The sequence below is a fragment of the Mercenaria mercenaria genome, chromosome 17 (genome assembly GCF_021730395.1).
Source record: "Mercenaria mercenaria strain notata chromosome 17, MADL_Memer_1, whole genome shotgun sequence".
NCBI lineage: Eukaryota > Metazoa > Mollusca > Bivalvia > Venerida > Veneridae > Mercenaria > Mercenaria mercenaria.
The window spans coordinates 44,598,135-44,625,963 of NC_069377.1; the positions used below are offsets into that span (position 1 = coordinate 44,598,135).

The following is a 27,829-nucleotide window of genomic DNA, read 5'->3' on the forward strand; positions in this document are numbered from 1 at the left end:
AGCTCATATAGTTTTTGAGAAAAGGTGACCTAAACAAATATTTTAACCAATAAACTCAAATTTTCTTAGTACAAAAAGAGCTATAATTCTGACAAAATTCATATCAGAGTTATGGGTCCTGGTCTACATAATCCCCTAATAATGATAAACCAGTGTGCAAAGTTTGACCTAAACAAAAAATTTAACCAAGAAACTCAATTTTTTTCTAAGTACAAAAGATAGAATTTTAGGGGATAAATTGTTTCAATTTATTGTGGCGGAAAATTCTATAAACCGGAAGGTGATCAGGTGTGTCTGCTTACATTAGTTTACAATAAACTGATAAGTATAATTTGGAAATAAATATTGTTTCATAAAAATACATCTATTGTCTGGCGAGAACTTACAAAGCACTGTATTTTCGGCGTGTGTTACTCTTATGTGGTTACTCTTATGTTGTTATGTGGCTAGGGTTGAATAGGTTTTGCCCATAGTACCTGGCGAAATCTGGTTTTGTATTGCGTATTGCTTTGTATTGCGTTATCAACCCTCTAGCATGCAACTTACTGCTTTCCTTCACGCAGTGGTTTTGGTATGTATTGACCCGTCATTCCCGGATACCTGGTCATGTCTGGTAACTATCATACCGTGACTACTGGCACCGAAGTTGCCGTGAATTGCCACATTATGTTTAAGTTAGTCAGTATTGCTACCTCGTTATGTCCGACAGTGCAGAGTTACGTTATGTTGAAATCAGCCAGTGTTGCTACCACGTTATGAGAGTGTAAATTATGTGACAGTGCAGAGTTTCGTTGTAATAGTTTGCAAATTTAAGCAAGACGCGCCTGGTCTCCTTCCGGTTACTTTATTCACATACTTGGCGAGATACCTCGTCAAGTACATCTTTGTTTTTGAGCGGCCAATAACTACCCAACCTTGTATTCATTTAGTAAATATTTTATTTGTTTGATCTGTAACATATTGAAATATTAACATTACAATATAAAATCCTATCGTGTAGTAATTAAAAGGTACAAAGCATGGTTTAGTTGTAATCTTTTCGAGTATTAAAATAAACAATTTGTTAGTTCCAGGACCAGCATGTCAGTTGAAACAAAAGGTTACATGCAGGCATTAAATTGTGTGCAATTGTACTCGAACTACTATAGGAAAGTCCTGCATCAGTAACAGTTGGACTGTCACCTGAATTTTAAGAAAGACAAATACTGAACATTTGTAAAGTTCAATTTTAATAGGCAAGATATTAAGTTACTGGTATGCATGACTAAAACAAAACATCACATTTTATTTTCATACAAAGACAGGTATGCATACAAGATTAAATATTAAAACACATTTTCATCCTTGAAAGCCAGGACATTGTACTTGTATGTTTTCAAAAACAAAAACTACAGGTCTTATATACTTGTTGATAGCTGATCTGAAAAAAAAAAACACTTCTGAGTATGATACACCTGTGCGTCTCCGAGTAGCCCAACTGAATTACTGTGAAATCATTAATATTCATGGGGGACTAATTTTTGTGGATTTCGTGGTTGAGTCAGTCCACAAAATTTAATCCCAATGAACAAGTAAAATTCCCATTCATTTTAGTTCAAAAGTTGAAATCCACAAATTCATATCCCCACGAAATTGCTGTTTTGACGAAAACCACGAAATTTCATGCCCACGAAATTAAAGATTTTACAGTAACTGATTTTGAATGTTTAGATATATTAAAACATGGTCCTGCAATGTTTTATTTTGATTCTAATATGTAGATGGAACAGAGGTGTACTATTTCATGGAGCATGTATGGTGCCAAATATAGTTGGCGGACATGACATAAATGCATGTATGTTTTAATAGTGTTAAAATAACTGAGGTCATGTGCTGGTGAATAATTTTGGAGTGCAGAAGGGTAGTTAGTTATAACTGCATGCCTAATAATTGATTCAGAGTGCGTGAATTAAGTGTAACACTGCCAAGTTATTCTGAAACATCTTCCTACAAAGTATCAGATCAAATCTTTTTAGCACTCTTTCTCAGCACCTGTATGGCACCAAATGTTACTAGACATGATGTCAATATAATTGTGTTTTAGTGAAAATATACACACTTTTTTTTCATACAAGAATATCAAACATATGAGTCAAAATGACATGAGTTTTATGCTCCCACAACACTGAACATGTGACAAAAGCCTGTATTAAATATTCATAAAATTCCAAGAACTGTTTTTTCCATCTAAAATATAGTTCTTATAGTTTATAAAGACATCTGCATAAGTTTTTTTATGTCAACCTCAAGTGTGAAAAAAATCACTATATAACATAACAAGAGCACAGCCTACGGGAGCCATCGCTCATCTGCAAGTGCTGGACAATATGTACGAAAAGAGTAAAAGTTAAGATTTTCTGAGTACAAAAAGGGCCATAATTCTGACAAATTGCAGGTTAGAGTTATGGTTCTTGACCCTACATTGTCCCCTAATGATGATAAACAAGTGTCAAGTCTGTAGATCATATAGTTTTTGAGAAAAGGTGACCTAAACAAATATTTTAACCAATAAACTCAAATTTTCTTAGTACAAAAAGAGCTATAATTCTGACAAAATTCATATCAGAGTTATGGGTCTTGGTCTACATAGTCCCCTAATAATGATAAACCAGTGTGCAAAGTTTGACCTAAACAAAAAATTTAACCAAGAAACTCAATTTTTTTTCTAAGTACAAAAGAGGCCATAATTCTAACAAAACGCATATCAGAGTTATGGTTCTTTGCCTTCATAGTTCCCTAATGATGGTAAACAAGTGTGCATAGTTTCCTACACGCAGTTGACTCCAGATTAACATCTTACTTATCCACAAAATCTGAAACAGTTTTTTTATGAATTTTCAAAATCCAGATATAAGTTAAACAACATTCTCTTCCCCAGAGATGGTACTTTCACTTTTTAAGATATAGAGGATAATTGTTGGTTTCGGTGTAATATCACGTTATAATTTCACCGAGTGGGCACCAAAAGTGATATTTTCACGAGTGGCGCAGCCACGAGTGAAAATAACAACTTTTGGTGTTCACGAGTGAAATTACCGTGATATTACATTGATACCAACAATTTTTCTGTTTATTTTATGTCTAAAACTCTACTTCTGTTGTGTTTATTTCAATAAAATGTCGAAATTTGCAAGAAATTTTATCAGGAAGCATCACAAAGATGACGTCATTTTAACGACGTCATCGTCATATTGTTTCCAGCTTTCAGTACGCTCGGTAAACTTTTTGACGTTAATCCGGGTATCAGATTTGATAATTTTCACTGAGTGGCCAGTGAGTTTATCAGGATATAATTCACCGTTATATTTCGATAAACCACCGAAAAACATAAAATAAACCTTTAATAATGCCAATTTTACTGCAAAAATAATAGTTTTCCTTGTGTAAAATTCTTGTCACTGTACAATTTTACAAAATTATACTGTCACATGTTGTTCATATGCTAACTGACTGAGAAATGGTTCAAAAGATGAGGACAATTTTTGCTTTCGTGGGTTGTACTGTATTTCTGACATAAAATGGATATTTCCAGAGCCCTTCTTTTCTAACAACATCTCTGTTGCATTTATGTCCTACACACATGTATCTGTATATCACAGATAAAAATAGTTCATACACATATTCCTGGCAGTCCTTGTTTACCACAGTTACTAGATAAACCCCACTGACATTGAACACAATGCAACAGGCCGTATCAATTATTTTTGCAGACTGTGACCCACTCATCATACAAAGCACTGACAATTATATTTCACAATGTAATATATCTAAGAAAGTATTGATCTATTTAATTTCCATACACTGGTACTTTTGTTCTTTTTGCTGTATGTACATTGTATATCAAAACAGGTGACTGACCTCTTCATACTTCAATATAACTATCTGTGGGGACAGTCCTGATCTCAAGTCCTAACGTATTTAATCTTGATTATTATCTATTATTCTTTGCAGCACCAGTAATTACGGTACAGTCAAACCTGTATTTAAGACACATCTGTGAACACAGAACATGACTGTGACTAAAAAACACCAAGTTCCTTCAAAAATTTAAACATCATCATTGTATTTTAAATTGTGAAGACTACCAGTCCTGCAAATATAGACCTCTATTTTGCATTCCAAACATGAACTTCATATACAGGTCTGACTGTTATCCATTATCAACATACAACACAAACTTTATTTCTGTGTCAATGACGGAGCTGTGTATTCCTGTAACTGTTCAAAATGTCTTTTCCGAGATAAAAGTTCCAGTTCAAATTTGTCCATTCCTTCTTCAAGGGTACCCTTTTCCTCTATTCTAACATTTGTTGTGTTTGCCTGTGAAACAAAAATCATAAAATTTAGTGATATTTAAACAAATAGTACAATTACAGTAAAATTTCATGAACTTTTCAGAAGTTTGGGGCACACTTTTATAAGAAAATGTTAAACCATACGAGACACTTTTTTTAAACTTACAGAGAATTTTTTTTAATTTTCATGTAAAATTACAGGCATTATACAGGCAGACTTGTAACATTTTCAGGAAAAAATAAGAAAGCTTTTTTTATATACAGAACTTACCAACATCAGTGAAGCTAAAAATGTTCGGCAAATCTCGAAGTGAGGTTTTCCTTGGACAAGTTTATGAAACTTGATAACATTGCCTTTATCCAAGTTATCTATAACAGATGAGCCATATGTGTTTATGTCAAAGGGCCGGTGTGTTTCTTCCTCCTGTAATATTGGGAGTACTTTATCTTCCCATTCAGATACCCGCTTAGATAGCTCCGTAATCTGGGCGTATTCCTGAGCACTGGCCATGTATTCTTCCTGAAATTATTATAATAACACATTTATACAGTGGTCTTTTCATTAAGTTTGTTTGTTTGTTTTGAGTTAAATCTCATTTTTCAACAGTATTTCAGTTATGCAACAGTGGGAAGCTAACCTAACCAGTGTTCCTGGATTCTGTACCAGTACAAACCTGTCCTCCGCTAGTAACTGCCAACTTAGCAACAGGAATCAGAGGTGGATGAAGAATGATTTCAGACACTATGTCTTTAATCAAATCATCTCGCAGAACATGTGCCTTGCCTGGGGAGTGAACTCATGACCCCACGATCTGTATATCTGTGCTCTCCCTATTGAGCTAAGTGGGTGGGACGTTTTCATTAAGTAAGCAAGTCCAAAAATGTTTTACCAAAGACATTCTAAAGAATACAAAGGAATGCAAATGCTAAAATTAAAGACATATATCAACAAGACAGATGGAGTGAGATAAAAAAAAACTTTTGAAAACAAGATTAACTGGTCAGATTACAAAATGCTATAAAAAGAAATGTGTTTTTAACATGCGTTTGAAAGCAGGCAGTGTTTTGGCTAGGGAGAGTTTCACTGTCATTGCAGCAGTGTACGCAAAAGTACACTGCCATACTTTTATGTTGAAATTTTTAATAAAACTAATGATATAATGGGTTTTTTTATCTTCGGTTCCAGAATGGTTTATACTTCTATCATGTTCTTTATACAGGTTGGGAGACAACCATGTAAAGCCTTGCAGGTGAGAATCATCTTGAATTCTGTACTGTTTTGTACATGTGCAATACTAGAAAATTATGCCCTTGCCTGAGCTTTTTCCCCCCGACTGAATGGAACATGCCTCCCAAGAAATATTGAAATTTCAAGGTATTTAAAACAATAACATATATATAAAAATGCATAGATATTTATTTCCAAGTTGATGTTATTTTTAGTATTTTAATAATCTCAGTTGAAATTCTCTTTGGTTTTTTTTTATGTTTCACAGTCTTCACAAAGTGTTTTTCTAACTGAATCCTGCCTGAAACACTAAGTCACTTCATTGTTACTTTCACATTTACTTTTACATTGACATAACTTTGATGGTGTTCCCCTTTGAATTCATTAAATAATAAAAGAACAATGAACAAGTTGACTTGAACAGGATGTCAGTGACAGTGTAGTCTGTAGGAAAACACTGACTAAACTACAAACAGTTCAGTAAAGCTCATGATCTGTTTGTGTACTAAGTTTTGGTTAATCACTATGAAAAGGGAACTTACCACATGTTTCCTCACAAGATCTTCATAACTGGTTACAATAATGCCTTCATCAATCGTCTCTAAAATATTCAATAAATTCAATAAAAGATGGCATATTACTTTCATCTGTGTATTAAAGCTACTCGCCAACAGTTTTGTTGAATTTTTCAACATGCTCAATTCCACCAAGTTAAGCATAGAATGTATATATGATACTGAAAAATGATAAAGTTGGTGATAATAAAAGTTATATATTTGTAAAAATGCAAGAAGAATGTAAATTTTCTGCATAATTTCAAAAGCGTTGCAATGGTTTACTACCTTCTGCACAATAATTTTGGCTATATATAAGAATATCTTGCAACAAGGAATCGGTAAACCAAATGATGCTCCCCAATGCATGTGCTTGTCCCAATATTGGGAATAACTTATTAGAAACAAACAAAAAAATGGATAATAAAAAGAAGAAAATTGAAAAGGGAGATAATTCAACAAGAGCACCGCCTTGCGGGTGCTGACGCTCATCTGATTTTTTTTGTGTAATAGAAATATTGTCCTACCCATGATTTTCTAAGTCTAAAAAGTGCCATCATTCTTTCAAAAAGCAGGATAGAGTTGTTTCTTGATGTACAGTGTCCACTTATGATGGTGAAAAACTGTTGCAAGTTTTAAAGCAATAGCTTTGATAGTTTATGAGAAAAGTTGACTTAAACATAATACTCAACCAAGAAAATGATTTTCTAAGTCCAAAAGGGGCAATAATTATTGCAAAAAGCAGGATGGAGTTACGCTGCTTGCTGTACAGGGTCAGCTTATGATGGTGAACAAGTGTTAAAAGTTTCAAAGCAATAGCTTTGATAGTTTAAGAGAAAAAGTTGACCTAAACATAAAACTTAACCAAGAAATCTGATATTTTCCAAGTCCAAAAGGGGCCATAAATCTTGCAAAAAGCAGGACAGAGTTATGTTTCTTGCTGTACAGGGTCAACTTATGATGGTGAACAAGTGTTGCAAGTTTTAAAGCAATAGCTTTGATAGTTTAGGATAAAAGCTGACCTAAACATAAAACTTAACCAAGAAAACTGATATTTTCTAAGTACAAAAGGGGCCGACAACCGCTCAAGTGATGACAATAACTCATCATTTTTTTTCAAAAAATCAGATGAGCTAAAAACTACGTAAACTGATTTTCTAAGTCCAAAAGGGGCAATAAATCTTGCAAAAAGCTAAATGGAGTTATGTTTCTTGATGTACAGGGTCTGCTTATGATGGTGAACAAGTATTCAAAGTTTCAAAGCAATAGCTTTGATAGTTTGGGAGAAAAGTTGACCTAAACATAAAACTTAACCAAGAAATCTGATATTTTCTAAGTACAAAAGGGGCCGACAACCGCTCAAGTGATGACAATAACTCATCATTTTTTTTCAAAAAATCAGATGAGCTAAAAACTACGTAAGGTAGAGTTATGGTTCTTTGACACTGCACTTCCCGTCAACGGCCTCTATCATTTTGTGAAGTTTCAATGAAATGCCATTAATACTTTTCAAGTAATGCTCTGGACAAGCCTTATTTTGTATAATAAAGGGAACTAGGTGATGTAGAGTTATGATTCTTTGACATTGCACTTTGTCTCAATGGCCTCTATGACTATGTGAAGTTTCAATCAAATGCCATCAATACTTTTCAAGTTATACTCCGGACAAAAGTGTGACGGACAGACGGACAAAGCAGCTCGACCTTCCGGGAGCATAAAATGAGCTAAAAACTGCAAAATCACAATGAGCAATAGTCTAATTACCTGCCCAAGTTTTGTGTGGTTGCTCATTGATATAGGATTCATTTGATCTGACAGCATTGTCTATAGCATTCAATAAGTTATCATCAACCAGGTCCTCTATCTCATCATCCTCAGCAACATCTACAAATTATATATAAAATTATCAGACCTTTATTGTAAAGAAATCTGTTCGAAGTAAAGCTTTTAAATTGCAATATCATATAAAAATAGTGATATGAAAAATGTTAACCTCAAGCTAGATAGTGAGGTACTGTGAAATAATTATTATTTGTGGGGGATTAATTTTCATGGATTTCGTGGTTCAGCTAAACCACGAAATTAAGTACCAACGAACAAATTATGCCCACGATAATGTAAATTGTATTCAATGTCGCCAAAAAGACACGACAGCCGTCCGATCTGGTCCATAGATGTGTGCATGCGGCAGTACCGACCTGCAGCTTTTGTGTAGTTTATGGAGGCTCCATCAACAATAAACATAGGTATGTGTCGGAACAAAGCTGACTATTTCATTAAGACACTTACCCCTGGTTAGTTTAAAAAAATAATTTGCAATACAATTACTAGTTCTTGTTTGAAACACGATCAGATGATCAATGTGATGAACTTTATATTTGTTTCGATTATGAATGATAATTGTGCAAGACTAAATCCCAGGTGCTACGGTTTTGACACATTTTAATTGGCCCAGACTATTCTTATTAAATATTTCACAGTTTCATTAAATTTTGCAAATAAGGGGTCGTATAATTATAGATAACACGGTCCTTAATTGGCACATGATCACTCGCTCATCTCCCGCGATGTAGATTTCAAATTCAGTAACCATGGTAGCGCTGTTTGACACATGTAGGTTTCACATGTAAGAACAAAGTGATATACTAGATCTATTCTTGTGGAAATTATGAAAAAAAAAATTCAAAAATTGAAAATCCATGAATTTATGTCCCCGCAAAACAGCCGTTTTGGCCAAAACGAAATTAAATGATTTCACAGTATATCTTTCAAAACCTTTATGCATATTTTTTTACTTAGTCAAGGGCTGTAACTCCGGTCAAGTTGTGTGAAATCCCAAACAAAACCTCAAGTGCACAACTTCACATGGTGAATAATAATCCCATGATGTTTGATGACTCTAGGTCATATACTTTTTGAGATATGCATGGACACAAATTCAGCAGATGGACATCTGAACGGACAAGGTGGTGGTGGGGGGAGGGTGGAGCACAAATATCTGGCGATCAGTTTTTAATATAACTGAATGATCTGAAGAATTTTGGTCGGAGGTACATGTAACCTCAGGAATACTTGTGTGAAATTATTTTAAAATCATGTAAGTGTATGTGTGGGGGGGAGGGGAGGTTTAACGTCTTTTTCAACAATTTTTCAGTCATATAAACGACGGTGTCTACTTGTAGCAGTGAGCACAATGCCCAACTTTATAGTGCTGCCTTGCTGGAATATCACACCGTAGACACGTAGCATAATATCCCACCCAGTCACATTACACTGACACCCGGCTGACCAGTCCATCATGTAAGTGATTAATGAGATAATGAGAACAGGACTTTTGAAGTTTTACAAAAAGCCAAATAAAGAAAACCAGCCTAACCCCATAGCACCAATGTTTTTTAAACAAATCAAAATAACTTCAAGGAATTTGGCAGGTCACCGAAGGATCGTTGCTGTAACATTATTTTGAAATCTGACTATCAGTTTCTTAAGAGGATCTTTTCAAAATTTTCCATGCAGCCCAGCCATAACGAGAAACCTAACCTGCTTCCTAGCGGCCATGATTTTTAACCCATGGACATTTGAATGAAATAACTCTAAAATCAGGAAAGTGGTTTAAGAGATTTTCGAATTTTCCATATATCTAAATAGAGAAAACTGGTCCAACGCTCTGATAGCCAAATTTTATAACACAAAGCAAAGTGGTTTGAAGATATTTGGTAGACTGTCACCCAAAAAACAATAATGAAAATTATCTAATCATCAGGTCGATGGTTTCAGAGGATTTTCATTTTTTTTCATACTGCTATATAAAGAAAACTAGGCCCGCCCCAAAGCGGCCATGTTTTAACAAAACAAATAACTTCAATAAATCTGGTAGAAGTTTTGCATATAGCCATTTAGAGAAAACTAATACAGTTTTTGCATGGGATACATGAATTTGTGAATTTGAAATTATAAATACAATTCTAACACGACCAGCAAATAACCTATATACACATAGGAGAAAAATCAATCAACTGTTATTTTGCTATAACCCATGCGCGTGCAAAGTAGTGACGTCATCCTCTATGTATAGAATAATCCTGGTGCGTAGCACTAAGTATAGATCATGACATAAAAAGTAGTCACAATTTTTTCTAACACTGTTGACACAAACACTGTTGGTACAAGTTCAGAAGTATGATTTATCGTAGAATAACCCGAGTTTTTCGTTCTTATGCAAAACAATATATCTCTGCCTACAGCCTTCATGATATATTCTTACGCATAAGAACTCAAAACACAGGTTATTCTACGATAAACCACGCTTGGAAACTTATTATTTCTTAAATATATCAATCTACATGTTACTTGTTTTTATTAATAGATGCAACCATACAATCCACTAAAATTGATTCCACAAAATTAATATAATTTCACAGTACCTGGTAATGAAGCGATTTCTTCTGCATCATCGTTGTCATCATTGTCGTCTTCATCATCATTATTTTCAGCCACAGCCTTCTCTTTTTTCTGTTAAACAACAAATATGTTTGTCAAATAAAAGCTTTATTTAGTTTATTCTAATTCATAATGACTGAAGAATATCGCATGAATGTGGAGAGAAACCTTTTGCCTCCTGAGCAGGTGTCCCTATATTTGACTCCCTATCAAGCAAATATACAATTATACAACAGTGCCAAGTTTATGTTTAAAGTGTTCATCAAATAATACTTCTGTTAACATTATTTGATATAATGACTTCATCAAAATAAAGATAACAAGAGGGTTATGATAACTATATCTCTCACCGTAGATTCACATCTAAAACAGGAAGAAACCTCTCTGCCAAATTATTTTCAAAACTTGACAGCACATTAACCTTTACCCTGTTAAATTTCTAAAATGAACCAGTCCATCACTCAATTTGGGCAGTACCATTTATTATTCAAAATTTACTGACTGAATAGCGAACAGTGCAGACCATGATCAGACTGCATAGATGTGCAGGCTGATCTTGGTCTGCAATGGTCGCAAAGGTAGAATCACATGCCGCCAGCAGGCTAAAGGTTAAAAGAAGATTTACAATGTTTACCACAGAGCCAAATTGGGAAAATTAGACCAGACCTGACAGCCATGTGTTTTTTCACAAATCAAGATGGCTTTTAGCAACTTTAGAAGAGGGATATCCAAGGGACATTTATATGAAATTGTTTCAAAATCAGATCAGCTGTTAGGTAGGGAGATGACATAAAAGATTTTCCTATTTTTAGCTCCAATGGCTATGTTTTTAGATGAATCTGATTAATATGAACAATACTGGTAGAGGGACACTATAGGAACATTTCAAAATTGGAAAAACAGTTAAGATGTTTGGATTTTTTTTATTATTCGGTGGTCATGCTTTTTGACAAAGTGTAGTAACTAGAACACTGTTGGTAAATGGTCATCCAAGAAACTTACGCGTAAAATAATTTAAAATTGGACAGGCAGTAAGAAAGTGACAATGCCCTCAGGCAGCAATGTTTTCAACGGATCAGAATAATCTGAAACACTCTCAGTACATGGTCAACTAAGAATCACATGTGTAAAACTCATTTCAAACTTGGGCTAGCAGTTTTAAGTTCTCACTTCATACATTTAAGATAAATTGACCAAGCCCTTTGCTAGCCATGTTTGTTGACAAATCAGGTAAGTTGCTGACATACAGAAAGAAGTGACCACATTTTCTTGTGGCCATGCTTCTTGACAAAGTTGAAATATATAAGCAATCTTGGTAAAGCATTACTTAAGCAATTTCTTACTAGACTTTAAGTTTCTACTAAATACAGGAATGAAATAGTAATGAAGCTCCCTGGTGGCCATGTTTTTCACAGAAATGATGCACTTTAAATAATTTTAAGGAACATTTGTGTGAAACAATTTCAAAATTGAACCAGTGGAAATGTGGTGCAACAACTCTATATTTAGCTGTGGCAGATTCTATGTGCAATTATCCCATGTCAAGTGTCAACACTTACAAAGAAGACCATCCGTGGAACATCAACACCAAGTTTCATTTACTTTCTCTGATCTGTTCAGAGATGTTGTCTCAAGAAAATGGCAGGATGATGGCTGGACATGGAGTGACAATACCTTGAACAATTTTGATGTTTTCGATACTCAGAAAGTTCACAGCTAAAATATGTGACATTACCTTTAGTTGTTCTCGAACGGATTGTCGTCTTTTATACTCCTCCCAGTATAGTCTCTCAAAGTCCTGAAACGTTGGTACTTTCAGCTGATTCTTTGGAAACTTGTGAGCAGGTGAATAAACTAAAATATATATATATATTATCTAAAAAGAATTCAAATCACTGCTTCAGTTTATATCTGCCAATTCAATTGTGTACAGTTAGTTACATTTTAGACAATTATTTAATACTGACTCATGAAAGTTTTCACATCTCCTGTTTATTACCGGTACACTCAAAGACTGCTTCCTGGACTAATGACCAGTAATCATCCATTCAATCAGCCATAATACATGGTGGTCAATATTGGTAAAATTCTATATTCTCCAGGGTCCTTAACCCTTACAATGCTAAATTTCTACAATGAACTTGTCCATCTTTCAATTTGGACAGTACCATTAGCTGTTAAAAGGGGTGTTTACCAAAAAGATACTGACTGAATGGCGAACAGTGCAAATCATGATCTAACTAGTCGCAAAGGCAGAATCAATCGTGTCCAGCATGATAAGGGTTAAATGATTGAGAACCAGGTACCCTCTTGGCAGTATTTTAGGCTTTGGCAAGCATCTACATGTATGTAGAACCACTGACCTGCAAGCCAGACTTCCTCACAACAACCCGGGCAGAGATAATCAAGGGGCAAGTCATCTGAAGTCAGCAATCTAAAGCAGCCAGACAAGAAAGCCCCTTGTGTTTTATGGGCAGGACATTTCGGGGTTTTGAGCAGAACAAATTTTTTGTGGGAATAAGAATTAGCGGCTTTCAACATTTGAAGTAATTTAATGAAAGCAAGTTCTATTTGTTTTGATTTACTTTCATGACTGAGAACCACAAAATCAGGGAGAATTATTCTCCCAAGAACATTAATGATTACACATCATGGCATTTAATACTGGGCAATTTGAAGTGCACATGTAATTCTAAACACCAGACTTCCATCATCGATGAGTACTGACACATCTATTGCTATAAACAGTTTCAACCAGAGATAAAGAATTGTATACTGGCCAATATTCCACTAGATTAAGATGCATGTCTGTCAGTGAAGTTAATAAGTTCATTTCTTGCAAAAAGGAGCAGAGTAAACAAATTAAAGATTCTGTATATCAGAAAACAATAAGACTCTGACAAAAACAACAAAATATACATGTATGTATGTTTTCTTAGTACACAGAAATTATTCAAAAATTCCTGTTAATACATGGCTTGTAAATAAACATGAACAGAAAATATTCAATACTGCACGTTGAACTATCCATCAAGTGAAGAAAATAAATTCATAATCTTCTGGTGGAAGTAGGGGCCTGAACACAAAGATATGGTCGGCAATCAAAATGTACCGGAGATCAGGCCATCAGAAACACACCCACATTTTCTAGGCTTAAGGAAATTAATTGACTAAGAAGTAAATGTTTTGCATACGTGCTCTTTCTATATATTTGGATAATGTTTCTCTCGGAGGTAGCTGATTTTTCGTCCTTTTTCTTTTCTTAGATTTGTCTTCAATACCTGGACACAACTTGTATATTGTACCTGTGAGAAAAAACATTTATTTATCTTCTGCTTTTAAATAATGTTATTTACAACGGATAATCAAAACAGCAACACAGCCTGAAAATTTCACGCCATAAATCAAATGGTCTGCAAAGCAAGTAATAAATACAATTTTATGTTGTTATATTCTAGAGACCGTGGTCTATGTATAACACAGGAAGAACATTTCAATTAAATCTTTTCTCATCTACTTTAACATTTATATAAAACTGAGACCAGCCTCAAATTTTTTTTAAAGCAACTGATTGGCTGTTTTCAGCACACAGTTGAAACTGACCAATGAAAACACTGCATTCTGAGACTGGTACCCAACACTAAGTCCTAAACTCTGTGAGTCCTGTTATCCATGCAAAACTAGAGCTATCACTAAAGGTGATGAATGTACCCCCCGCATGCACTGACACAGTACATTGCAATTTGACGCACACAAGATTGCATAATTATGTAGACTGGATGTATATAGACTGTATGTATACAGTATAGTAACAAAAAACAATATGCAGAATATTTATCTAAAAGAATGTAACATGCACCATGCACAACTAGGGTTTGTACTGATCACTTGTGTGAAGTTTCATTAAATTGTGTGCAAGGGTTTGGTAGATTAGGCACACACAAGATTGCATATGCAGACTGTATGTACATAGTATGTTAGCAAGAAACAAAGTCCCATAACTCTGCAATATTTGTCGCTGAAAAAACCTAACATGCCCCATGCACAACTACTGTTGTTACTGATCACTTGTGTGAAGTTTCATTAAATTGTGTCAAGGGGATGAGGAGAGATGGTGCGCACAAGATTGTGTCTATGTATATAGTATAGTAACAAAAAAACAAAGACCCATAACTCTGCAAATTTTTTTTTCTAAAAAAACCTAACATGCCCCATGCACAACTACTGTTGTTACTGATCACTTGTGTGAAGTTTCATTAAATTGTGTCAAGGGGATGAGGAGAGATGGTGCGCACAAGATTGTGTCTATGTATATAGTATAGTAACAAAAAAACAAAAGTCCCATAACTCTGCAATTTTTTTTTCTAAAAGAACCTAACATGCCCCATGCACAACTACTGTTGGTACTGATCACTTGTGTGAAGTTTCATTAAATAGTGTCAAGGGGATGAGGAGAGATGGTGCACACAAGATTGTGTCTATGTATATAGTATAGTAACAAAAAAACAAAGACCCATAACTCTGCAAATTTTTTTTCTAAAAGAACCTAACATGCCCCATGCACAACTACTGTTGGTACTGATCACTTGTGTGAAGTTTCATTAAATTGTGTCAAGGGGATGAGGAGAGATGGTGCGCACAAGATTGTGTCTATGTATATAGTATAGTAACAAAAAAAAAACAAAGTCCCATAACTCTGCAAATTTTTTTTCTAAAAGAACCTAACATGCCCCATGCACAACTACTGTTGGTACTGATCACTTGTGTGAATTTTCATTAAATTGTGTCAAGGGGATAAGGAGAGATGGTGCGCACAAGATTGCGTCTACGGACAGACAAACTGAAACCAGTATACCCCCCCCCTTACAACTTTGTTGTCGGGGGGTACAATAAGCTTGTTAGAATATTCAATCCTATAATAATTCCACTAAAGGCTTCAGATTCAGTGTTTCATTTCTGCAACCCATATGGCAACATGGCATTAATATATGTTTCCTGTATAAATGATGTGACACTGTCTCTTCTGGATGATGAAATTGTTCAGAACTACCTCAAGCAATGGTAACTTGTAACTGTTCTTATATTTTTGGACATAATGCTGGTTACTAATCATCTGCTAAATTTCTACAATAAACTCATCCATCTTTCAATCTGGACAGTACCATTAACTGTTAAAAGGGGTGTTTACCAAAAAGATACTGAATGAATAGCGAACAGTGCAGATCATGATCAGGCTGCACGGATGTGCAGGCTGATCATGATCTACACTAGTGGCAAAGGCAGAATCAGTCGTGTCCAGCATAAGGGTTAATCAAGCTTGTGTTTCACTCATAACCTGAATATTACCCAATCTTTGCCATACAAATCAGCAATATACTGACCTTTCTTGGACACTGGCTTGGCCTTCTTCATTTCCTCATGAGGATCTAAGCACTTCCAAGGATCAACATACTAAATAAAAGGTTATATAATCAAATTCAGTGATCAAAAAAATTCTACTAGGTATATATCAATTCTAAGGCTTTAAAACAGTTCTTCTTAAAAAGATGCTGAAATGATATTATTTTCCTTGATCAATCAGATCCTTTCAATGTTTACGTAATTCTCTATGATTCATTTGTTTGTTTCCAAATCAAAAGAAGATTAAACCCTCAAAGACAAAAATACCGTCTAACTTACAAGAACTCAACATGCATACACTGTAAAACACATCTCTTCTTTGGACAGCTTTTGTAATAACTGTTAAAATTATCCCTAAAATTAAACTTGACATGAAAATGTCTCTAGGAAAAAATGCCAGGGCATCTTCCATTAAGTCAGAAAAAGCCCTAACATAGCAAAAGGCATGCTTATCTAATGACAAAGAGAGACTTACAGGTTTGGCAGTATAAGCCACTGGCCTTTTCTCTTTATTTCTCTCAGATCTTCTTAAACCATCCTGACCAACATCCTGCAAGTATTCAACATTAAAATATTAACTGCTTTATCACAAAGTCTGACCCTACAAAAGTCTATATGTGTAATCCTGTGAAATACGCTCACACTAAATGGCACACACTGAAATGAAAAAACTGGTCATGATACTGAGACTATTGCTTTTCACTTTTTTACCTAAATCTACATATCTGTCAAGATATGGAGTAGCGAGTGAGTACTCTGCCACCAGATTGTTATTTATTTGACAAGGGCAAATCTAGATTTGTATAGCTATCCCAATTTGCAGGGACGCAACATTTTGAAAATAAACTTTTAATAAAATAATAATACATTATTTAAGCCACGCTATGAGAAAACCAACATAGTGCATTTGCGGCCAGCATGGATCCAGACTAGCCTGTGCATCCGCGCAGTCTGGTCAAAACCCATGCTGTTCGCTTTCAAAGCCTATTGCAATTAGAGAAACCGTCAGCCAGTCGCAAATGCACTATGTTGGTTTTCTCATGGCGCAGCTCATTATTACATGTATCTTGTTAAAGATATTCTATGTCCATCTTTCACACACACAGTTAAATACAAATATTACTTCAAATATTCAAAATACGCATCAAATGTATTTGACTTTTCTAAACATATAAATTAATTATGTACGAAGAGCTACATTTATAACTGAATGTCAAGCAGTAACTGTCGATGTTTAAAACAAGAGCTGTCACTATTAGTGACAAATGCCCCCGAAGTGTGCCCAAGAATGCTACAGTTGTCTGTGCAAAATATGCCAGAATATTTTAGGTATAAGTTATTTTGTGAGCTTGACCTTGACCTGAGAGACCCAGGTCATAAGTGCAACACACCTTCTCAATATGGTTAACATTTGTGTCAAATTATTTTCAAATCCCCCTATGAATGTTGAAGTTTCAGCCCAGACAAGAATTTACACGGATGCATGCACACACACGCACACAAACGGACAGTGTGATTTTAATAAAAATGTCCAAAGGTGACCTTGACCTTAGAGCTAGGGGTCTTGATCTTGCACACAATAAATTCACTAATTCATAATTTTATCATGTCCAAAACATTGTGGAATGATACAAATTTCACTAGGGTAATGATTACATTTTACTCGGACTTTATCATAGACTCCCAGTGTAAAATCTCAAATTTATAACTAAAATAAAGATATTAAATCCATACAATATTTCAATGAAACTTCAAAGTTCTGTTGTTAGTAGCATCATCTGGGGCATGTGCAGTGAAAAATTTTAATTTGATTTCTAAAATAGTGTGATACTTATTTCTAAAATCACTATATGTTCATTGTAAATATACTTCGTTATACCCAAGTGGAAATTGGCAGGTACTCGAAAATGCAGCTCTCTGATTGGTCAGGTAGAACCCCTAATATATGATGATGTCATGATAAAGTTATGAATTATGGGGAACATTTGTGCCAAGTAAATTTTAAAATCCCTTCATAAATGGCAGAGTTATGGACCAAACAAGAAACAGACCATGTTAACCTTTGACTTCTAAGTGTGACCTTGACCTTGGAGTTAGGGGTCTGGGTCTTGAGCATAACACTTTATCTCATTAAAGGGAACATTTATGACAAGTAATTTTAAAATCCCTTCATCAATAGCATAGTTATGGACCAGACAAGAAACAGACCGTGTTAATCTTTAACCTCTAAGCGTGACCTTGACCTTAGAGCTAGGGGTTTGAACCTTGTACATAACATGTTGTCTCATTATGAGGAACATTTATGCCAAGTTATTTCAAAATCCCTTAATGAATAGCAGAGTTATGGACCGGCACGAAACAGACCCTGTTAACTTTGACCTCTAAGTGTGATCCTGAACTTGGAGACGGGTCTGGATCTTGCGCAGACACATCATCTCATTATGGTGAACATTTATGCCAAGTTATTTCAAAATCCCTTTCTGGATGGCAGAGTTACTTACTGCCCAGACAAGAATTTACACTGATCTTGAATATCTTTAATAATAAACAAGAGCACCGCCTTGCGGGTGCTGACGCTCATCTGATTTTTTTTGTATAATAGAAATATTGTCCTACCCATGATTTTCTAAGTCTAAAAAGGGCCATCATTCTTGCAAAAAGCAGGATAGAGTTATGTTTCTTGATGTACAGTGTCCACTTATGATGGTGAAAAACTGTTGCAAGTTTTAAAGCAATAGCTTTGATAGTTTATGAGAAAAGTTGACTTAAACATAATATTCAACCAAGAAAATGATTTTTCTAAGTCCAAAAGGGGCAATAATTATTGCAAAAAGCAGGATAGAGTTATGTTGCTTGCTGTACAGGGTCAGCTTATGATGGTGAACAAGTGTTACAAGTTTCAAAGCAATAGCTTTGATAGTTTAAGAGAAAAAGTTTACCTAAACATAAAACTTAACCAAGAAATCTGATATTTTCTAAGTCCAAAAGGGGCCATAAATCTTGCAAAAAGCAGGATGGAGTTATGTTTCTTGCTGTACAGGGTCAGCCTATGATGGTGACCAAGTGTTGCAAGTTTTAAAGCAATAGCTTTGATAGTTTAGGATTAAAGCTGACCTAAACATAAAACTTAACCAAGAAAACTGATTTTCTAAGTCCAAAAGGGGCAATAATTCTTGCAAAAAGCAAGATGGAGTTATGTTTCTTGATGTACAGGGTCTGCTTATGATGGTGAACAAGTATTCCAAGTTTCAAAGCAATAGCTTTGATAGTTTAGGAGAAAAATTGACCTAAACATAAAACTTAACCAAGAAATCTGATATTTTCTAAGTACAAAAGGGGCCATAAATCTTGCAAAAAGCAAGATGGGGTTATGTTTCTTGCTATACAGGGTCAGCTTATGATGGTGAACAAGTATTCCAAGTTTCAAAGCAATAGCTTTGATAGTTTAGGAGAAAAACTGACCTAAACATAAAACTTAACCAGGCAACGCCGACGCAGACGCCGACGCAGACGCCGACGCCGACGCCGACAACCGCTCAAGTGATGACAATAACTCATCATTTTTTTTCAAAAAATCAGATGAGCTAAAAATTGTGCTCAAAAGTCTATTGTCCAGAAAGGAGAAGAATTCTATAACTCTTGCAATCCATTTTTATCTTTTTCTATGTTTTTTTTTCTATTCAACTATGACTTTAGTAGATCTATATATATCTACAAGTATCCAATTCACGGAATAAGTATTTATAGATATATATGAATACAACTGACATGCTAGATGGCTTTCTTAAATAAAACACTTTTCATTAAAAACTCATAAAAATTCATAAAAAAAAATCAAATTGAACAAAAGAGCTAAAAATAATAAAAATTCAGTTGTCTGGTACTAGACAAAGTAGAATAACCAACCACATGCTCTGTTTCCATTGGCTGATTCACAGAAATGTCAGCCAATGGAGGGCCTCCATCAACTTCATCTCCCATATTGTCATCGTCATGGTGACTGTCTCCACCTGAAAAATAGGAAACTGTTTCTTAAAAACTGGCACTGTGGATGAATTGTTATCATATCCGTAAGACAGCAAGCTCGGCACTCCTCAGTGCTTGACTCTGAATTAGAGCTTTGCCAGTAAAAACTTTATAAAACTTTAACCAAAAAAATTCTAAGTTAAAAGGGACATAACTCTGTCAAAATTCAAATCAGAGTTATGGGGATAGTTTCTCCTGGTGTAGACACTAACAGTAAATAACTATTTTAAGTTTCAAGTCAATAGCTTTGCTAGTAACAGAGATATTTGACCTGATAAAAAACTTTCACCAACGGCGACTTTGACGCTGGGGCGAGTGCAATAGCTCTACCTTTTCCTCGAAAAGTTGAACTAAAAATATATAACACTTTACTTAAAGCATGTGTTTCTATCTATAAATATACTTTTACAGTTCAATGCTTACCGGTATATATCATTGAAATATTATACAAAAATATGCAACCCAAGTCTTTTTTGTTTAGAATAAAAGTGAAAATAAAGTCAGATCTCATTCAAATATACAATAAGAAAGCCTTTAAGACAACATTATGAAGATGCCTAATAAACATTCTTTATGTTGTTCCCTTTTTCCAAGTGGTAATTTATTCTTTTATTTACTTTTTTATCATTCTATTATCAAACTGAGAAATCTACCTGGAAGATCTTGTATACTTTCTACAGGTAATGGTTCGTCTGAAGTCCCCATATCCTCTACACCATTTGACTGTTCTCCTGTAAAATACAATATGGTACTTACTTAACATACTCTTCTTTATACTAGGTATCACGTAAATCCATCACAAAGGATAGTTATATTATTAAGCAATGATTAAATACTTCATTTTTTGAAGTCAACATCCTGGATAAGGGAAGACTATGACAAGCCTTTAAAGTTTAAATTTATTGGTCTGGAATGTTCTTTCCAAGAGAAAAGGCCATTTTATTACATTCTAAATAACATAATACAAGAAAGTCATCATATATATAACATCACAGCTCATGCTGTCGATCACTTCATTAACCATTTGAAAATAAAAACAAAATTGTGAAAAAATACATAATTCTCAAAAATGATCCAAAGTCTGTGTGTCTTTAACAAATTTTCACCTTGAAATATTCACAGTTATGGACTAAGAGAAAGATATAATCGAATTAAAGTTCTCTACAGAATATAATCTGAAACATTAACACCTATGATACATTCACTCAGTTTAAACTATCTCACTTTTCTCATTTTTTTAAACAAGTAATACCTTGATTTTTTTCTCTTAATTCTGTTAGTATTTTTAATGACTGCTCCAGTAACTTTAAGTGTGACATGTCTAGGAGTAGCGTCCCTTGAGGATGTATACAACATGTGTTCATCTTGAAGTCATTGCGACTGGCTAACACTTCACCACTTTTACTGCAATAAATTCTTTATTATATTGCTTTAACAATAGTAATGAATGAATTACAACAACATACATTTCAGTCCACAAAATGGACAAGGTTGACAAACCAATGTTAGAACAGCAAAGTAGGTCTGACATATATTGTTAGGTGTAGAACATTTTCATTTTAATACCATATGAGGGCCATTCTAAATTTGATGACAATCAGGCTCTCTCGTAGAAATTTGACATGCAAGAAACTCTATTTTGCAAGAATGACACAAGAATGACTCCTTTATAATCCTGTAAAGTTGTACCGAAAAGTATTGTACCGTTTCGGAGATATTTAGTTTTGTATAAGGTGTAGTCATATACACTAAGCAAAACACATGTAGCTACGAAAAGCAAACAAAAATCTGAAATTAGAGCATACATTAAAGTATGATGTTCTTTAGAAATACCTGCAAGGTAGATATTCAGTGAACTTCCGTGAACTGATTATTTCATACAGTATCATTTCGAAAATAGTCAAGCAGTCCTTAAAGACAGTGCTCGTCCTAGCATGCCCATAACAGCAGTGACATCAAAGTACATTGCTGTTGCATGATGTCCGATTGTTGAAGATGCCAGGTACATGGTATACAAGATAGTGTCTTTTCTTGGCATGTCAATGGGGAGAACTCTGAAAGTCTCACTGTGTACTTGGGTTTAAGAAAGGTTTGTGTCCAATGGGTGTCTTACATGTTAACCGAGGAGCAATAGGCCAAATGGGTCAAATGTGTTAACAAAATGCTAAAAGAGTTCTAAAATTTTGATGATCACACAATGTCACAGCTTCTGACAGGAGATGAGACCTGGATATACTTTTATGAGTCATAGCGTCCCGTTGATAACAGACAGTGGCTGCTAAAAGGTGACTGTAATGTATTAAGACTATTGGTCAGCAAGCTGGCCACTGCTATGATAAGACCTGCCCACTGTAACTGCCTCTCTGATACCAATATAATTGTTATGTTGTTGAATTTTAGAATTAGTACAGATTTAGTAACTATCAAAGTGACTTGTGTCTTTCTATTAGACTATATAAGATTATATCCTATTAAGAACCCACAAAAACATTACATTTTTTGGCGACAAGGATGGGATTAAAAATAGTGCCATAAAGGATTATAAATATTTATAATACAATTTCTTCAAGAATCAAGACTGATCTATTCTCTCGAGATGGCTACCAGAAGATTGGACTTGCCACCACCAAAACCATTTAAAGTTTTGGGACAAAACACTAATTTATCAAGCACGTGGGACAACTACATGAAAAGATTGGAATATTATTTATCAGCAAGTTGAATTACAAAGGATGAACAAAAGAAAGCTCTGTTATTACCCCTGGGAGGAGAAGAAATACAGGATATATAAAATACCATACTTTCAATTAAGACTGATATATTAAATTGCCTTTTTCTCTTCAAATGAACTTTTGAAGTTACAGAAAGTGATTTTGTCTACCAATAAAATGAGTGGGGGTGGATTTTTGTCGACATAGTAAATTGTCCTTCATTAAAATCAGATATTATATTTGAGCATGCAACTTACCTCAGTAAAGGATTTTCACCTTTGTCTCCCTCATCCAAAGGTATCAAACACAAAGGCATCTCTGGTAACAACTTAAATTCCTGGTAACAAGAAAGTATATTTTGATGAAACTAAAGAATACTGATACTGGGACAGTAATAATCACTTCACTTGCATTCAAAATTGTACTGAACACTGTATAATTATTAATATTAATGGGCAACTAAAGTTTGTAGTTGTGAAAATCTTCAAAATTTAATCCCGAAGAACTAATAAATGTCCAATTCTGTTCGTTTTGTATAATATCTAAAATCCACAGTAATTCATGTCCCTATGAAAAAGCCATTTTTCCCAAACCACAAAATTTTATGACAATGAAATAAAGTGATTGTTTGTTTTAAAATTTTAAATTAAATACATGACATACTATATATTCTCTTAATCACCACAGTTATATAAATTACAAACAGAATCCTTGGAACAGTAGCCAGGTACCTCACCTAGTGCTGAATTAAATATGGCACATATAATGGCAAAGACAAGTGTAAAGTATCACTGACAATATGTGAAATGACTGAAAAGAACACAAATTAAAACTTGCTGAAAATAAATGGCTAAGTACAAAACAGCACATAATTTCATCAAAATGAAAGCATGCAAGACTTAAAGAACCTAAATTCATTCAGTTGAAATTATCATGAGGAAAGCATGTATGAAGCTTATTCAGTTTTGATAATAGCTGAGAAGTTTGCTGAAAATCATTAACATGTGTCTAGACAAGAAACAGAAACAAACATCCCAGTAGATCTGACAGCTTTCATCACAGTGAGCAAAGAAATAGCATTACAAAGTGCAGGGTCCATATTCATCAATGTTTTAAGTCTGATATTTAGCCCTTACCCTGCTAAATTTCTGTAGAGCTTGTCCATCTTCCAATACCATTAACTGTTAAAAGCGGTGCTTATCAAAAACATTACCGGTTGAATAGTGAACATTGCAGATCATGATCAGACTGCACAGATGTGCAGGCTATCATGCTCTACACTGGTCGCAAAGGCAAAATCATGTCCAGTATGGTAAGGGTTAAAAATAACAAGAGCTGTCCGTAAGACAGCCAAGCTCGACTATTCGAAATATTGACCCAGAAGCAGGAAAATATTACCCAAAAAAGTTAAATATCAAAAGAGTTTTAAGTTCAAAAGGGGGAATAATTTGACCAAAATGCATATCAGTTATGGGACTTGCTGCTATCAACTAGTTTTATAACCCCGAAGGCACATGAGAAGTTTCAATTCAATATCTGCATTAGTTTTGGAGATAGTAACTTGCATGTAAAACTTTAACCAGAATTTTCAAAGTCCAAAAGGGGGCATAATTTGCCCAAAATACATGCCAGAGTTTTGGGACTTGATCCAGTGAGGTTAGTAATTGATCTAGAAAAAGAAAAAATAAGTTTCAAATCTATATGCCTTTTAGTAATAGCTGTATGTACTTGCACGCAAAACTTCAACCAGAATTTTCTAAGTCCAAAAGGGGGCATAATTTGGCCAAAATGAAAGTCAGAGTTATGGGACTTGATCCTATCAACTAGTTTTATAACCCCGAAGACACATGTGAAGTTTCAAATCAATATCTGCATTATTTTTGGAGATAATAACTTGCATGTAAAACTTTAACCAAAATTTTCTAAGTCTAAAAGGGGGCATAATTTGCTCAAAAAACATGTCAGAGTTATGGGACTTGACCCAGTGAGGTTGGTAATTGATCTAGAAAAAGAAAAAATAAGTTTTAAATCTATATGCCTTTTAGAAATAGTTGTATGTACTTGCACGCAAAACTTTAACCAGAATTTTGTAAGTCCAAAAGGGGGCATAATTTGGCCAAAATGAAAGTCAGAGTTATGGGACTTGCTGCTATCAACTAGTTTTATAACCCCGAAGACACATGTGAAGTTTCAAATCAATATCTGCATTAGTTTTGGAGATAGTAACTTGCATGTAAAACTTTAACCAAAATTTTCTAAGTCTAAAAGGGGGCATAATTTGCTCAAATAACATGTCAGAGTTATGGGACTTGACCCAGTGAGGTTGGTAATTGATCTAGAAAAAGAAAAAATAAGTTTTAAATCTATATGCCTTTTAGAAATAGTTGTATGTACTTGCACGCAAAACTTTAACCAGAATTTTCTAAGTCCAAAAGGGGGCATAATTTGGCCAAAATGAAAGTCAGAGTTATGGGACTTGCTGATATCAACTAGTTTTATAACCCCGAAGACACATGTGAAGTTTCAAATCAATATCTGCATTAGTTTTGGAGATAGTAACTTGCATGTAAAACTTTAACCAAAATTTTCTAAGTCCAAAAGGGGGCATAATTTGCTCAAAATACATGTCAGAGTTATGGGACTTGACCCAGAGAGGTTGGTAATTGACCTAGAAAAAGAAGAAATAAGTTTCAAAGCTATATGCCTTTCACTGATGGCTGTATGTACTTGCATGCAAAAACTTAACCAAGGTGTGACGCCGACGCCGACGCCGACGCCGACGCCAGGGTGAGTAGAATAGCTAGACTATTCTTCGAATAGTCGAGCTAAAAATGTTACAATGGGCAAAAGACATTTAAGGCCATAAAATTGACATTCAAGACATTTGTAAAATATCACCCTGAGAGACCTTTAGAATATCTGTACAGTTCAAATGTTGCCAGTCTGTCAGTAATTCAACAGCAATTTTCTCTGTTTAAACAAAATCAGCTTCAGCATTCAACAAAGTAATGAAAGTAACAATTTTCAATTGAATGTCTTTAACCTTTAGCATGCTAGATAAATTGTCGTCTGCTGGAAATGTCGTCTGCTAAAATTGTAAAGTTCATTCAATTTGCTCTAAAATTGGAAGAAATATTGTCAGAGTAGCAAACAGCTTGGAACCTGATCAGACGCCGCTTTAATCGGCGTCTGATCTGGTTCCAAGCTGTTTGCAAAGGCTGTTAAATTCGCCTGCAGCAGGCTAAGGGTTAACAAGTAAATTAGGTTAACCTTTAGCCTACTGGCGGCAAGAGATTTTGCTTTTGTGACCAATGCAGACCAAGCTCAGCCTGCCTTTTTTTCGCTATTCAGTCAGTAAATTTTCAGTGAACACCCTTTTGATTAATAAATGGTACTGCCAAAATTAAATGATGGACCAGTCCATTTCTGAAATTTAGCAGGCTTAAAGTTTAAAACATTCACTTGAAAACTAAAAATTTAAATAAACTGAACCCTAATTATAAAGAACATACCTTGCATTATCTTGTTCCTTCCTGTCTTCAAATCATTGGTGAAGTTTGTATACAGATAGCTGATTTGAAACACTATTTTAAAATGTAAAACTCACCTCACCAGCATCAAATTCCTCCTTTAAGTTGAGATTTTTACCCTCTTGTATATCATCCAAACTAAGAAACTGTTCATCATCATCATCATTATTGAAGTCAGCATCTGCATCATTACCTTCATCATCTACAGATGATTTCTGGGCCTGCTTTCTGAAACATACTTATAATTAGAAGTCACATGGAGATAGTAGATGCATTTTTATATTCCACTCTATTGTAGGAATAAGGTATATTGGTATTTCCATTAACCAAAACATATACAACCAAACAAGAGGGTCACTGACCCTAAAGCGCTCACCTGTGTAGAAGGCTTCATGTGTGTTTGTATAACGTAATATTATAAGTACAGAATTAGGTTTATACAAATATCAAGGCTTTAGCTATTATGGATTTAGAGAAAAAAATATTCAAAGTTTCTTTTACATTAGCCCATATTACATACATTATATACATGTCACACACGAGCATGACCATTTTCAAAAAAAAAAAAAAAAAATTAATTGCTTTGACAGTAGTAACCTTAACATTACCCATAATGTTTTGCCAACAAGTCTGTAGGGTATTATCTATCATTTTCAATTATTATAGCAAATGGGTTTTGTCTTACTTCTAACACAACAGACCTGAAAAAACATTACACAACAATTTAAGGGAAAGTTAAAGAATGACGTTATTGCTTTGCCCATAGCAACCACAGCATTAGCTATAATCTTTTGACCATCAAGCCCGTAGGAATAGATCTATCCCTGCTGAAATTTGAATTTCATGGGCAAGTGGGCATTGTCTTATTTCTAACACTGCAGATGCCACAAACTGAACTCCTGTCACTGTACATGGTTTCATGAGTCTATGAGAAATATTTTTAAGATATATGCAACACAAATGTTTAAGCACTCTATGTGCATTTTTCCTAGCTCAGTGAAATCCCTAAGAGCACACCAGGTGCAGAACTTTACATGCTATATAACAATCCTGTAATGTTTTATGACTCTAGGTCAAGTACATAAATTTTAGAGAAACATGGGACACAAACTTCTATTTTTTGACTTAGTCAAGGGCCATAACTCTGGTCAAAGTGAAATAATAAAAGAACTCGGAAGCACAAATTCACATGCTGGATAATATTCCTACATTGTTTCATGACTCTAGGTGAAATAGTTTTTAAGATATATGCAACACAAACTTCAAGCACTTTGTGTATTTTTCACTATGTCAATGACCATAACTCTGGTCTGGTTAAGTAAAACTCCAAACAGAACACCAGGTGCACAACTTCACATCAGCATGCTATATAACATCCTCTAATGTTTTATGACTCTAAGTCAAATACTTTTTGAGATACATGCAACACAAACTTGTTTCCCCTCTATGCATATGTTTGACAATCAAGGGCTATAACTCTTGTCTGACTGAAGAAATCTGGAACAAAATCCCAGGTGCATAACTTCACATGCTGAATAATATTCCTATGTTTCATGATCCTAGGTCAACTACTTCTTGAGATATGTAATACACAACCTTTCATGCC

The 27,829-nt window shown here is 34.6% G+C and overlaps 1 protein-coding gene across 2 annotated transcripts in view; it reads right to left on the bottom strand.

Moving 5' to 3' along the window:
• Positions 1-1,210: 1,210 nt before the first annotated feature.
• Positions 1,211-27,829, bottom strand: part of LOC123536154 (condensin-2 complex subunit H2-like) — a 41,902-nt gene continuing 15,283 nt past the window's right edge. For both annotated transcript variants that reach the window (XM_053528048.1, XM_053528047.1), the window contains exons 4-17: positions 26,301-26,451; positions 22,951-23,030; positions 21,235-21,386; positions 20,636-20,713; positions 19,863-19,966; positions 16,432-16,506; positions 15,938-16,007; positions 13,751-13,861; positions 12,292-12,410; positions 10,541-10,628; positions 7,881-8,000; positions 6,105-6,163; positions 4,606-4,854; positions 1,211-4,359 (exon numbers count right to left, since the gene is read on the bottom strand). In XM_053528048.1, the coding sequence (XP_053384023.1) occupies positions 4,219-4,359; positions 4,606-4,854; positions 6,105-6,163; positions 7,881-8,000; positions 10,541-10,628; positions 12,292-12,410; positions 13,751-13,861; positions 15,938-16,007; positions 16,432-16,506; positions 19,863-19,966; positions 20,636-20,713; positions 21,235-21,386; positions 22,951-23,030; positions 26,301-26,451 (1,597 nt within the window). In that variant the 3' untranslated portion in view covers positions 1,211-4,218. The remainder of the gene's footprint in view (positions 4,360-4,605; positions 4,855-6,104; positions 6,164-7,880; positions 8,001-10,540; positions 10,629-12,291; positions 12,411-13,750; positions 13,862-15,937; positions 16,008-16,431; positions 16,507-19,862; positions 19,967-20,635; positions 20,714-21,234; positions 21,387-22,950; positions 23,031-26,300; positions 26,452-27,829) is intronic.